The sequence below is a fragment of the Limulus polyphemus genome, unplaced genomic scaffold (genome assembly GCF_000517525.1).
Source record: "Limulus polyphemus unplaced genomic scaffold, Limulus_polyphemus-2.1.2 Scaffold2923, whole genome shotgun sequence".
Lineage (NCBI taxonomy): Eukaryota > Metazoa > Arthropoda > Merostomata > Xiphosura > Limulidae > Limulus > Limulus polyphemus.
In genome coordinates, this window is record NW_013668533.1 from 85,305 (window position 1) to 101,328 (window position 16,024).

At 34.2% G+C, this 16,024-nt stretch overlaps 1 protein-coding gene across 4 annotated transcripts in view; it reads left to right on the forward strand.

Annotated features, from left to right (window-relative positions):
• LOC106468227 (furin-like protease 1) overlaps nucleotides 1-16,024 on the forward strand; it is a 114,075-nt gene that overhangs the window by 50,988 nt on the left and 47,063 nt on the right. For all 4 annotated transcript variants that reach the window (XM_022396559.1, XM_022396558.1, XM_022396560.1 and 1 more), the window contains exons 4-5: nucleotides 6,241-6,369; nucleotides 14,752-14,828. In XM_022396559.1, the coding sequence (XP_022252267.1) occupies nucleotides 6,241-6,369; nucleotides 14,752-14,828 (206 nt within the window). The remainder of the gene's footprint in view (nucleotides 1-6,240; nucleotides 6,370-14,751; nucleotides 14,829-16,024) is intronic.

The window sequence follows — 16,024 nt, forward strand, 5'->3', positions numbered from 1 at the left end:
GTGTTTTGCACCCTGCTTGGGAGAAGGTGTCTAGCTTAAGCCCTGTGAGAAAGAACTATTGGGTACAATGGGACCAGATGAAGCTTGAAGATGGTATTCTTCTCCAGAGATGGGAAACTGCAAATGGGAAAGTGATGACCTGACGAACAGTTATACTGAAAAAGTTACAGGAAGTTGTGCTGCGTCAATCCCATGATAGTTTAACAGGAAGACATCTTGGAGTTAAGAAGACATTGAGTCACCTATGGCAGATTTTACTGGATAGGTATGAGGCAAGATGTGGAAGAATGGGTGCAGGACCTGCAGTACAAGTTATGCTAAAAGGGGACCCAAGGATAAGGGATGTGCTTCATTGAAGTTATATCAAGTTAGCGCACCAGTGGAAAGAGTAGCCATTGACATTGCTGGTCCATTGCCCCGAACTCGTGCAGGAAACAAGTACTTTTGTGTGGTGAAGGATTATTTCACCAAGTGGCCTGAGGCATATGCAATACCAAATCTGGAAGCTACAACTGTAACTTCGGCTATTAGTGATTTCTTCTTCAGGTTTGTTATGCCATACGAATTGCATTCAGATCAAGGCAGTAACTTTGAAGCAGCTGTGTTTCATGAATGCTGCAAGTGGTTTGGCATACGAAAGACCAGGACAACACCACTTCACCCATAGTCTGATGGGATGATAGAAAAGTACAATTGGACACTGGGACAGGAATTGGAAAAATTTGGTAATAGCCACCAAGATTACTGGGATGTCTTACTCCCTCCACTGTTGATGGCCTATAGAACAGCAGAGTATGAAGACACTGATGTTTGGTCTGGAACTTCGGTTGCCAGTGGACCTGATAATAGGATGCCCACCTTACAAAGAGTTGCCTGAAAGTGTTATCTTAAAGGATGGATGATATTCATCATCAAGTGTGTTCAAACTTAAAAACATCTGCTGATTCCATGAAGCTATGTTATGATAAGAAATCTACTGAAGTCAGCTTTGTACCAGGAGACAAGATGTGGTTGTATAATCCCAGGAAGACCAAAGGGAAGTTTCCTAAGTTGTCTACTCCATGGGAAGGCCCATATGACATAGTGGATCGTCTCTCAGACATGACTTTCCGAATGAAATGTGGTCGGCGAGGTAAGCCAAAGGTGCCTGTTGGCATTATTACGGTCCAGGATATTTCAGTTGGAAGGAAATGAACAACAGAAGAAATGACCCTGCTGAAGACGTGTCACCTGAAAAAGCTACTGTTGAAGAAGAAACTCTACCTGGTTTTGAGAAGGAAAACAGTGAAGCTGTTAATGAAGTTATTACCACTGATGTGACTTCTACCAATAATGGGACATTTCCTGATGGAGCAGATAAATCCCATGTAAAGCAGAAGCCAATAAGACAGAGACCAGTACAAAATAAGAAACATCCTCTAAAATCAAGAGACTTTGTTGTATTTTAATTTTGTGTTTGTAAATTCTGTACATTTAATTAAGTTAATGTTAATTATCTATTGGTTTAATGTCAGTGGCTATTTTTTGGGAGGAACAATACTAAGGAAGGGGCAGTGTTATGACAGTGGAAGTCACGCGAAACTGGGAGCATGCATGCTGGAGTTTCTAGAAGGATCCTGACTTATCGAGACACCCTCTTTTTTATTATATAACCCTGGGAAAGAAAGCTAGCAGGAGTTATAGATATGCAGATAGATTGAAGATATGGATAATTGAGTCAAGCGAACAGTAGACACCGTAAGTAAAGTGTGTGAACCACTGTGATTTATAGAGGTTGTTAAGTTTAAAGTGACTGTGGAAATTCTGTGTATTACAAAGTTGTATCGAGAAAGAATAAATTAGTTTTAATTAAGAAAGGACTTGTATCGCTGAAGTTCCTAGGAAAGAATTTATACCGGAAATTAACAAACGAGCAGATACGAAACAATGATAACGATCAGCATGTCCCACAATCGATACAATACTTTAGAAAGGGCTCAAAATCTAGTAACATGAATAGCATACAGGCTCCTCCAATACACACCACATAAATATCTGCAACAAATTAGTGAAATTCCAGAAATCGGAACACGGCTCACAACCCTAGCGAAAAATTACTTCAAGAAATCTGTCAACCAAACCCCATTAACTAATCAATTTCCAATATTATCCGCTACCCCGAAAACATGGCAGTGATACCTTACACCACTCAACATAATAAATGCCATGAATAAAAATGACTAACCACACATGCCTTGATCTTTTTATTAGCCTCGGGCATTGGTAGTGTAGAATATATCAGTGCTCAACCAGTGAAAGTGGGTTTTCTCAGGATACTCCAATTTTCCCACAGCAAAATTTTCCAGCAAGCTTTGGATCCACTGATCCCAGCCCTGAAAAGGTCCGTCTCTTGCAAAATGTAACGTTCAAGTATACTGTTAACGTCAATTTTCAATGTTCAAAATTTAATCATAATTTTAAAATAAAACATTTTTAGTATTTTAAACAGGAGCGAAGAAGCTCAATTTGCGTCTCCCTGCTCAGTTATATATCACTTGACTCTTTGACCATCTGATGTCACACCTCAAGCATTCCCAAGCCACATGGATCAACAGATGCTCAGTTATATATCACATGACTCTTTGACCATCTGATGTCACACCTCAAGCATTCCCAAGCCACATGGATCAACAGATGCATGTGTCTCGCCAACAGAAAACTCCTGCAGCAATCTAACAACTCAACGAAGGTCTCCTTCCTACTCTTCCTTTCCATGTTTCCTCACAGCTTTTCCCATCTCTTGTGGCATCGTCTTTAGTAAGAATTAAAATTGTCAACTTGTACCCATGTAAGCCTTAAAACTGTTTAAAGTGAAGTGTGAATTAATTCTATTTCTGGAAGCGAGATGAAGAGAAACACAAGTTTCTGACCACGAATGATTGGATTGCAGAGGTTAACTGTTAAGTGCTTAAGTGTGTATACTGAATGGGAATACAATATTGACAATGAGCCCCACACCAAGGAAGGTTGTCAAGAGATGTGTCAGTGAAGAGCAAATGGAATTGGGCCTGACTTGAGAAATAGTTGTTTTTGATATCAATAAAGTATTGCAGAAATTGAAATGGAAGAGTGTTCCCATTATGATCATTCTGGGTGACTTCATTAGAAATACCCATATCTACAAAATAAAAGGTAGAACTACTGTAGGCCTAGGTGCAATACTACATGATGTATTGGTGATGCATCATGTTTTAAGTTTATTGTAAATCTCTAGGTCCAGGATGATAGGATAGAGGTCTGCACGAGCCAAAATTTTATACATTTATCTGTCCCAAGTCTGACAAGTATGCCCGATTTTCTTCACGCTAAACCTGACTTGGGCCCAAAACTCCAAAAAAATATTCCTCACAAGATGGGCAGTATTGGCTGGCCGTGGGAAGATCAATATGGCTTGTTTTTATGTTCCAACCTGCTAAGATTGAGAATATATAGGTAATAATTTAAATATTAACGTGAAATTATGGTTCTATTTAATATGACCTATTTGAAGGTTTGATAATTCTTATACTTGGTATTAAATGCACCACTTTAAGGAATTTTGTTGATACAAAAGGAGTGTGAGACAGTATGTGAAGGATTACAATGTTCCTTAAAGTGGTGCATTTAATACTAAGTACAAGAATAATCAAACCTCCAAATAAGTATTATTTGACTGGATCTATGGATGTAGATTCCCATTTTTCTAGAAACAAGTTTGAAAATTTTTTTAAACAAAGTTGAAAAAATCTAGCAAAAAGCCTGATGAAACCTAATATTTTATAAATAAATTGGAGAAATGTCATCTCATCCAAGCCCGAACACGGATCTTTTTTTTTTGTTACTACCCAGCCTGCGAGCCAGGCCCATGCAGACCTCTGTGATAGGATGCATCTGATTTCTAAAGTTCATCCTAATTTCAGTAATTTACATATAATTAATCTATGTAGCCCCATATTGATCAAGATATTGAGAAACATTAATTTATGCTAGGAAGGCCTGAGCTAATGGTGAATGCCAATGATGCCCACTGTAATAAAAGAAAAGAGAAAAATAGATAGTCACAATCATTTTACTCTATATAGTTCCTTCCAAACAGATAAAAGAAAGTTAAGATAAGTGAATGTATATACTTTTTTGTTGTTTTTGAGTGTTTTATTTGAACTTTCATACTCTTAAATGAACTCCAATTAACCCTCAAAATATGTCTAGAGAGCATCTAGAAGTTTAAGGTTTCTTGAGGAAACCTGATGCCCCAGCACCCTGGTCTTTTAGTCTTAGGATGCACTGTTCAGATAGATCAATTATGTCTGGAGGCCCCCAGACCACTGGTCTTTTAATCTTAGGATGTATTGTTGAGATAGATAAATAATGTCTGGAGGCTGCCAGACCACTGGTCTTTTAATCTTAGGATGCATTGTTCAAATTGATAAATTATGTCTGATAAATAAATTTAATGAATATCACAACCTTTTCAAACACACCATTATAATGTATCTTCTTAACTAAATTTTGTGTATATTTTTTCATTTTAAAGTAATAATGAATAACTTTAATATGGCAGTCATCATTAGTTTTGCTCTTATCAGTAATTTACTGTAAGGTGTGTAATAGTTTCTTATGTAATGTTGCGTATCTGCTCATTTTTTAATTTCCGCTCTGAGAAACTTCAGCGATACAAGTCCTTGCTTAATTAAAACTAATTTATTCTTTCTCGATACAACTTTGTAATACACAGAATTTCCACAGTCACTTTAAACTTAACAACCTTTATGACACATGCTATAAATCACAGTGGTTCACACACTTTACTTACGGTGTCTACTGTTCGCTTGACTCCATTATCCATATCTTCAATCTGTCTGCATATCTATAACTCCTGCTGGCTTTCTTTCCCAGGGTTATATAGTAAAAAAGAGGGTGTCTAGCAAACACTGGGACATTCGCAAGGTTCTTCGATAAGTCAGGATTCTTTTAGAAACTCCAGCGAGCATGCTCCCAGAGTCGCGTGACTTCCGCTGTTGTAACAGTAATATATTGTTATCTCATTAGTTTAGTTAGGTGAGTTTCTGTTAGTAACTGGTTGTTCTTTTAACCAATGCTGTAACTTCATTGCTTAATTTTCTTACAATGATTGTTTTTTATATCTTAGTGTTTTGGCTAGTTTGTAGAGTTTAGCTTTATTTATTACTTTTGTCTGTTTTTTAAGATTATTATATGTGCAGGAAAAGGTGTGGACTTAAAGTTAATTGCTCATTGAAAATTCATAGTATTTTTCAGTTATTTCTCTTCATTGCATTTACTTTGATTATTTTTAAGATATAACATTCATTATTATTTATTGAATAGTCTTGCTATTCATATTATTTTGTTATTTGTACAGTTTTTTGGTGTACACCTCAATCATCTTGCTGCCAACTATAGGTAAACAAAAATGTGTGTTGAGCTGTTTGCCTAAGATGTTTGGCCAATCTACAATCTGTTGGAGCTGGTTATTGGGCTTTCATTGATCTCTAACCATTGTTAGGGAGGATAATGGAGAAGTTTGGTTCATACTAGTGTCTTGACAAGGAACCAGAAGCCATCTACTAGTTTTATTTGAATATGTTTTTACTAAATTTAAGTGTCTTGTACATAAAGTTGTATTTCATCCTGCCTTTAAAGTTAATTTCATTAACAGTATTGGATACAATGTGTAATAATACATATCCAACTGATGACTAGGTGTGCTGTAATCATTATGAATTTTTGTTTTATGGCAATGCATACTTGTAGTATATTAAATTAGCTACAGTATATATTTAGTCCTTTGGTAGCTTACTTTAATAAGAAGATATTTTAAGTTGATGTACTAAAACTTAAGGTTTTGTGTGCCAGTATAATGTAGGACTGAAAATTTGCATTTTGTATTATTCTCAAAGGTTAAATATAATACCCTTTCTTGTTATATGGTCTTCGGAAATGGTTAATTTGAAAGTTACAGTATGTAAGCACAAACATATTTTGATTGATCATTGCATCTATAATTGAAATATAATAAATATTTGAAATTAATCATGTGATTTTTTTTTATTTAAGCATATGGGTGTATGTGCCTTTGTACAGAGAGGTCAGAACATAAGAATACTTTTTGTCCTACTGATGAAATTCAGATTGCAAATCTACTTGTATTCTTTATTTTCTACCTAGATTATATTGAAATTACACTCACTATTTGTATTTTAGAACCGAGGACAAGGTCTAGATATGAATGTACAACCAGCATGGAAGATGGGAGCTACAGGGAAAGGTGTGGTGGTGACAATTTTGGACGATGGCTTAGAAAAAGACCACCCTGACCTTATTCATAACTATGTATGTTTTAAATAGTGCTCATGCTTACATATTTAGGTTTCAGTGCTTTGTTTTTGTAATACTTTCTTAAATATATGTAAATTTAATTGTTCTTTGTGAATTTACTTTGAACTGTCATCTTCAACATAATGTAGCATTACATAATGATAATATTTTTGAATCAGTATTTTGTAGTTCATGATTTTCTCTCATTCACTTTGCTAGTTACAAAGTGGGATGTATAAACACATATCTTATTCCAGTAACATGTTACAAATTGGATGTATAAACCCATATCTTATTCCAGTAACATGTTACAAAATTGGATGTGTAAAGCCATATCTTGTTCTAGTAACATGTTACAAAGTCGGATGTGTAAAGCCATATCTTAATTAATTTGGTTTGTAAGATGTAGTAATAATAAGTGTCAGAAATATCTGTTAATGATATAGCCTCTGACATTTTTTCTTGCCTGAATTTTTTAGAAAGATGTATTTTTAGTAGATGTTCTTTATCCATAATTGTACATAGATGTATGATATAGAATAAAATCGTGGGATGTGTAAAGCCATATCTTGATCTAGTAGCTTGTTACAAAGTTGGATGTGTAAAACCATAGATTGTTCTAGTAAGATGCAACACTGTGGGATGTGTAAAGCCATATCTTGATCTAGTAGTAAAGCCATATTTTCTTCTAACGACATGTTAAAAAGGTAAAGCCATATCTTGTTCTAGTAACATGTTACACAGTGGGATGTGTAAAGCCATATCTTGTTCTAGTAGCATGTTACACAGTGGGATGTGTAAATATCTTGTTCTAGTAACATGTGACACAGTTGGATGTACATCCCACTGTGTAACATGCTACTAGAACAAGATATGGCTTTACACATCCCACTGTGTAACATGTTACTAGAACAAGATATGGTTTTACACATCCCACTGTGTGACATGTTAATGGAGAAGTAAGATTAAGTGAAATGTATCCCACTTTCTTATATGTTACTGGAACATGTATGTATTATTAATCTTCAGAGCAACCTATCTTCATAGAGTTAAACGAAAAATGTTATCTGATAATGATTATAGCTAATCAAATGTCCTTTATGTTTGCTTTTACTTATACCTATTAAAATACATCATTTCAATAGTCGGGTATCCTCACTGTCAACAATATGTTTAGTCATATTCACAATAATATCTCATGAGAATCTCACAGCTTAGGAGACTTAGGTTAATCTTAGATAAACTTATTAAACTAAAAATGGAAAACAACCTCTGTAATAAAAATATAATAATAATAATAAAATTACAAATTTAGAGTGATAAAATATATGCAATAATATTAATGAAAGTAACAATAAAATAATGATAAGTATAACTTTCATACAAAACACAAAGTCTGGATGTTATTGTCACTAGTTTGTTGAACACTATAACATCAGTATAACTTGTATAAATATAACTGTGCTCAGTTTTTACTAAAAATGACTTGTTGCTAATTAAAACCAATCAAACAGCTACAACAGTATAACTTTAGAGAACCATAACATATGAGATAAATTACTACAAGACATGTTACTGTTTAGATGTTGAGTTGAGTAGTAGGACATTACCAAGAGTACAGCCGAAAACTAATGTTTAGGAAAACAGAAATTAAGAAGTAAGAAAATAAATGAATACCTGAATTGTACAATCAGTAACTAGAATACTGTAGCTGTAATGAAAATATAAGACTGTTAAATGTAATATAATATATACTATGAGGTGTGTTTAACAAAACTATTCTCATTTTAACTAATCCTTATCAGTTAACAAAACACATGGAGTATGAATCAATAAGTAAACAGAAATCTGCCGTAAAAGGCAAGGTTGTGAATGTGAAAAAGTTCAACAATAATAATAATAAGACTTAGATAGGAAAGGTACAACAATGTAAATATGGCAAAGAAAGTAGCAAAAAACTAATGTTATTTAATTTAATGATGCAGTGTAGTACTCTCTCTCTCTCTATATATATATATATACTAGTTGAGTTACTCGGCGTTGCACAGTGAAAATTTAGATTTGAAATGTATAGATCAGTATTTTTTTCAGCAAATTATTCAGTAAGTAGATAAAAGCTGTGATGCGAGAAATAAAAAAGCATTTAATCAAACAAAGCTTTATTTGAAATTAGATTGTGTTTGAGCTTGTCTTGTTCTTTGAGCCTGAAGTCGTACATCATGTTTCTCCTCTCTGTAAGTTATATGTCTTAATTTTTGTGCTTGAAGTCTGGTTTGATGTTGTTCAGAAGTTTCTTGTTGTCTATATTCAGTTTGACTTGATGATTCTGACTGAACTCTGGCTTTGTGCTGTTCAACAGTTTCTTGCTGTCTTTGAATAGCCTGCCTTTCAGCTTGAGCTCGAAGTCTAACTTTACGTTATTCCAAATTCTCTTCCTGTATTTGAGCAGCCTGTCTTGCAGCTTGTGCTTGAAGTCTTTGATTGCGTTCTTCTTCTGTTTCAGCTGCTATTTGTGCTTGCATTCTTTTAGTGGCAGAAGACTTTCCGTAGAAAGGGCGTTTCTTGGGTGGCATAATCACCTGTATCATTAAACAATAATTTGCAATTCACAAATTACTAAATCACTTATGAAACCACTTAGCACTATTTAAAGAAAACTGTTTTTGGAAATACTGAATTGAGAGCAAGGTGATCTGAGTGTCTCCCACCATAACGCCTATGTGCAAAACGTGCTTATGTTTGTATGTTTATTACAAAAACAAATATTACAAAAAAATGGTGCAATTATCATTAATTGCCAATTTCATCATTAAATACTACACCAAATACAAAATAAATAGCACCATTAAATGCCTTGTAAAAAACTGGCTATTGTGAAGTTATTTTAAAATTTGTAAGTTCAACTGTTTGGTTTCCTATAGCAAACAAAATCCTCTTTAAGTTAAGTTAAGCTCTTATTAACTATAGCTAATACTAGCTATATAATATTTCTATACATATATAAAAGAGGAAGTTTGTTTATTTGTTTGAACCTTACTTGTTCCAGTAACATATTAAAAAGCGGGATCCATTACACCTAACCTTACTTGTTCCAGTAACATATTAAAAAGTGGGATCCATTACACCTAACCTTACTTGTTCCAGTAACATATTAAAAAGTGGGATCCATTACACCTAACCTTACTTGTTCTAGTAACATATTAAAAAGTGGGATCCATTACACCTAACCTTACTTGTTCTAGTAACATTTTTGCTACTGATTATGCAACTAAAAGAATATCATGACTTTTATGTTTACACTTTTAATTCTTTTAAAAATTGTTTTAAGTACACTGAACTGCTTTACTGTATCAACGACCAGTGATTTCTGGTGTAATGGATCCCACTTTTTAATGTGCTACTGGAACAAGTAAGGTTAGGTGTAATGGATCCCACTTTTTAATATAACTATAATAACTAATAATAATAATAATAACTAATGTTTAAAGGGATAAGTAGCAGTACATACCAAGTTTATAAAGAAATAGCTAATATTTAAAAGAATAAATATCAGGACATCATCAAGTTTATAACCAAAAAACTACTGTTTAAAAGGATAAGTAGCAGGACATTACCAAGTTTATAAACAAATAGATAATATTTAAAAGGATAAGTATCAGGACATTACATAGTTTATAACTAGATAGCTAATGTTTAAAAGGATAAGTAGCATGACATTACCAAGTTTATAACCAAATAACTAATGTTTAAAAGGATAAGTAGCAGGACATTACCAAGTTTATAACCAAATAACTAATGTTTAAAAGGATAAGTAGCATGACATTACCAAGTTTATACCCAAAAAACTAATGTTTAAAAGGATAAGTAGCAGGACATTACTTAGTTTATAACCAAATAACTAATGTTGTTGACTTTTGTACAGAACTTAATGAAATTCATGTTTTAAATACAATAGAAGAAACTGTTTGTGAAGATGTAGTGCGAATTTATGAGCTTTACTTTTATCGAAGAAGTAGTGTAATTTCTAACAAATTCTGTTGTATTTAATAAGCAGTAAGTAGTAAACATTGTAACATAATTTATTTGTAAGGTTAAGTGGTATGTTATTGGAATAAGTAAGGTTTGATGGAATACATCCAACTTTGTGGTATGTTACTGGAATAAGTAAAGTTTGATGGAATACATCCAACTTTGTGGTATGTTACTGATTAACTAATGTTAAGTGGAATACATCCATCTTTGTAGTATGTTACTGGAATAACGCATTGGGGAACGTGGCTTGTATGGAAGCACTTCTCCCTTTGGGTCTGGCACATTTGCAATCTTTTCAAGAGATGCTGCACAACTCATGGTTTCTTGCTACGGTTCCTTTGGATTCACCTCTTAACTTTCCCACTTCCCTCTTCGACTAACTGCGTTGGTGATTCAACATATCCCCTACGTCATCGGGTTTACCGTTTTTCTCCCCTCCTTGTCCAGATTTGTTTCTCTTTTATGATGCTCATCTCCAAAGTTGTGGGTGTGGGTTGATCAGCAAGAGGCTTCAGGACAATGGTCTACGTACGAAAAGTCTTACCATGTTAATACCCTGTCACTTCTGGCAGTCCATCTTCCTCTTATCTGGATTTGACTAATCATGTTTCATTCTGACTGTTTGATAGTTGTGGCTTATATTACTCACCAAGGGGGCACTCATTCTTGTTCCTTTTGTGGTACACAGTGGATCTCCTTTTTTGAACCCATACACTTGACATATGTCTACTGATGTGTCATGTTCCAGGTGCTTTTGTCCCACATTGCAGATCGCCTTTCCAGTCCTGACACTTTCTCTCAAGGAATGGCCTCTTGGTCCTCAAGTTTTTAGTGGCTCTGTCTCCTTGGGGTACTCCTCCATGGGAAGTGTTTGACTTCTTTCTCGATTCCAAGTTACCTCTTTTGTTTTTGGTCTCCAGATCATCATCAACTTACCCTAGCTGTCGATACGTTCAGACAGGATTAGATCCAGTTTATAACTTTAGTTTTTTTCATTCTGTCAGTTTTCTTCTCAAGGTGATTTTGATTATCATGTCACTCCAGGTTAGGTCCTTCTAATTGATCCTTCCTGGCCAGCACAAATCTGGTTTTCTAGGCTGTTTTGGCTCAGTATATTCATTTTGTTCTGGATCAGTATTACTAACCTACACTTTGGGTGCTCATGTCGAATATTCTTTTCACCATTTTCATTTCTTGTAATCTTCCACCTTTATTCTCAGTTAGATCCAGATGACCTTCTCTGTCCCATACATACTATGGGTTGTTTCATTGCTTTCAAGGATTCTTTCTGTTGACTCCATTTCTTGCAGTTTCATTCCCTTGCAACACTCCTCTGTTCATGATATTTTTCCCTTCCTCCCTTACCCACTTGGTTCAGTTTATGATTTGATTTGTTTTTTGTTCCTTGTCTTCTTCTTCATTAATCTCCCATTATCTGCTTTGAGTAGCTGTTTCTTCCACCTCTCACCATCCTTCACTCTTTGGTGAGACTGTAATTGGGTAAGTTTTCTTTCTTTTGTTATATATGTTATTTTTCACGGGTTTGTCCCATGTTTTGACCAGGATCCTTCTGTGTGGCAAGTGGTGCCTGTCCAAGTATACTTCAATCACTTAGAATTGTACTAAAACCCGCACTGTAAGGCCATGTTGACTTCACTTTCATAATTTTCATTGTCACAAAATGCACACTGTTCAGTACAATCACATAAACTAGAGATGGGATGTTCCATACAATTGCTTATAGATTATTCCCCATGATATCTTTGCTTCATAACTATGCTCATTCCAGACCTTACTAACCCATGGTCTTCATGGGTAAAGCAGAAGGAGATTGCTACCCATCCCTGCTATTCCTTAGATTGAATAAATCAGGTTTGGTCTAATTTACAAGATAGGGTTCATGTTCAACCATTGCACTGTCTCTGGTGTGAACATTCCTCTGGACTCTCCTTTGCATTTTTAACCCTGTTTCTTCTGGTGGAGTAGGAGAGTCTTTACAGCTTTCCAGTTCCAAGCTGCTGGGGTGGTGAATCATGGAGGGATCCTCCTGAATGAGAGGTATACAATATAAACAATAAATACTCCATTTGGTTGAGAGTAGGGTGGTGATGTTCTGCTAGTGTAGATGACGAAATCTCCTCAAATGGACACTCCATCTCTGCATTGTTCCGAGGGGATGTTGTAGCTTTGGAATGTGCCATCATAATGACTGTGGTCCCTAATCCTACCCTCACACGGAAATTGAGTTTTGGATTTAGAGTTGAACCAATCAACATCATGTCCTCACACATGTAATGTGACTGGGATCCCTCATCCTACCCCTGCATGGATATCAGTTCTCGGTGGTTGAGTTTTGGATTTAGAACTGAACCAATCAACATAAGTCCGCACACATATGTTCAGGGTATCCCTTGTCCCTCATTCAATTTGCTTCAAGTGCACTACTCCAGTGTTGTTGGTCATGGTAGGTACACTTGTTGGTTGCTCTACATCTTTCTTTTGTGCTACCCCTCAATGTCTTTATGTCGATCATTTGAGGTGGTGCTGGTCTGTTTGATTTGAGTGGGATATATATGTATATTTTTTCACTCTGCTCACATGTGCCCTGTTGACAGATTGGTGGCGGGATTTCTCCCTCCGGTTGGCTGAACTGGAGGTGAAGATGGTATGATCCTCTTTTCTACTCTCGCATGGATGTCGGTTCCTTGTGGTTGATTTGTGGATTGTAGTTTACTTATCAATGATATGATCCTTGTCCCTCCCTCACATCGATGTTTGTTCTTGGAGTTCTAGTTTTGGAATCATTTGACTTGCCGTGTATGGTCTGTCATGCCCTAACCAGTCTACACCTTGGGGCACATCCATTATTTTACCCAAATTCTTTTCACCAGGGAGATCGAAATTATAATATATTGTGGTTAGGATCACTGTCCAACTACTTTCTCCTCCATTGGGATGTGCTGCTCACAATTTTACACCCAGATCTGTCAATTCTTTTCCACATCTTGGCAAAGAGTATACCTGGTAGAGAATAAAACCAGAATTTAACTTGAATTAAACAACCATTCAATTAAGACTAGAATAGAATATAAAATAATTCATCTTTCTACATTTAAACAGATTTTATGTAAATGTTTTATTTGAAAAATATTTTAGAGAAAGTTTTAATTGCATAAAGATAATTTCTGAATCATGATAGCCATTTTTTTTTCTACATGAAAATTAATTGAAATGTTTATCATACAACAGTAAACAGATCAGGTAATTTGTTCAATTAAATTTTTATGATAATTTGTGGAAATTAATATTTAGTGATACAGAAAACAAACCAATTATTTAATTATTACTAAAGTAACTACAGATTTTATGACAACATTTATTACATATCAAATTCCATATGTGTTTTGCTCTAGATATATGTCTCGTTGTTTTCACAGGCATTAGTTTTTGGTATGAATATCTATTGATAAATTTCTTTTGAGTCCTTCACAGGAACATGATGAATCTTGAAATGCAAAGTTATTTCATGCTCTGTTGTTCTTGGATATCATATGTAGTGAAAAAATAAAGAACCAAATGAATACTCTTTCCTAATACATACAGATATTCTGACATTTTCTGTATACTACGCTTCTTGAATACATAGAGCTGAGTGATTATTGGAATTTGCTAATCAATTAATCATTAGGCTTGTTAATTGATTAGATTCAAATAATCAATTATTCTCAGAGTTGATTAAAAAATTAAAAAAGAAACTTAACACTATTAATCATGTTTCGATACCCATGGTGGGTAGAGCACAGATAGCCCATTGTGCAGCTTGCGTTTAACAACAAAGAAACTTGATTCCAATATTTATAGTACTTGGATAGTTGGAATAATCAAAAATAGTAACAATCAGATACCCTAATTTTGAGGAGTTGATCATTTTCGCGATTCATGCCAATAACAGATTAAACTGAACCACCTTGAGTTTATCAAAAAAAATGATGAGAAATCATAATGGCAATACTTTTATTACTTTAACAGCTGTAATTATCAAAAAATGGTAAAAATCAGAAACACGAATTTCACTTGCTTAATTATTTTCACGAAATTAATTGAATTAATCAGAATTCTGATTACTGGACAGTTGTGATTATCTAAAAGAGCAATAATTGGAAACACCAGTTGATTATTGATGCTCATAGGTAGCCAAGTTATATTGATATAGGTAATTGATTTAATCACCTAGCTTTATTGAATACATAACAGAAATTCGTATAGATTTGTTTTCATTACCTATAACTAATGTCAAAATACAAAACATACTAGGTAAAGTTTCAAATACATCTCTACTATGTATCTGCTTATTTGTTTAACTAGGATCCAAGAGCCAGCTATGATGTTAATGATGATGATTCAGACCCCCAACCTCGCTATGATCTCTTAGACTCCAATAGGTATGTTTTTCTGTCAGTAATTACTGTACGTAGTATAAAATCTAGCAGAAATGCCATCCTGCATTCATAGCTCATTGAAAAAGAATTAGAAAAAAGTGAAAATTTTCTTAAAAATTTTTTTTCTGGGAAGTACTGCATGAGAAAAGTGTTTGGATTGTACTGCTATACTCTAATGTTTTTATATATTAAAAGTTGTTTACTTTATTGAAAAATACGTTTTTGTAACAACTCCATTTTTCAGTAATATATTTACATCAATAAAGATTATCAAACCATGAAGGAGAGTATTTCTATTTAAAATTGTGTTCTGTGATAAAGAAATGGTTGCTGCACATACAGTAGTTATTTTTCTAATTGTCTGAATCTTGAATACCCAAAGTGTGAAATATTTTTATAGAATTTTGTGCGTGGTGCTATTCAAAAGATGGTGTCACATTGTATTTATTTTTAGTTTAGTATAGTTTAAACAAATTTAAATTTCTTGTATATTTTGTCATTTGTTTTTGGCATTTTATATATAGTGGTGGGCAATTAGGAGAATTTACTAATTGATTAATCATCAAACCTATTAATCAATTACTTTCAACTAATCAATTATTTTCACAAGACTTGGATATTTGGAAAAATTAAAAATAGTAATAATTGGAAAGACTGATTTTGATTAGTTTGTTATTTTCATGATATATGACACTGATTAAGCTGAACAATCTTGAATTAATCAAAAATAATTAGAAATTATAATATTTTGATCAAATGGATAGTTGGAATAACTGGAAACTTTATTCCGAAACATACTTACTTCCTCTCACATTACAACTATTACTCGACTGTCAGTGTTTCTTGCTATGCCTATCTAAGCACTACTCTAATTTTTCTCGCTTGATCCAGTCTTTTATACCCCTCTTAATTGCCCTTGACAATATCTGTCTCGTGACACTTTCCACCTACATTAATGTACCCTCTGTCCTGGTACTGTATATAAGCACCTAATTCAGGTAATGTTATCACTTTTTTCATGACAAAGCATCACTAATGGGTTTCCAAGTGCTATGATCATTCCGAAATAGTTTGAGCGGTCTCTGTGCTACCTAGTTTGTTTTTGTAAAAAAAAAAAAAATTCCTGACTGCCAAGCAGGTTTACGGTGTGAATTTCCAGGTCATTATTCAAATCTGGTCTCTCCTATCCCACCTCACAC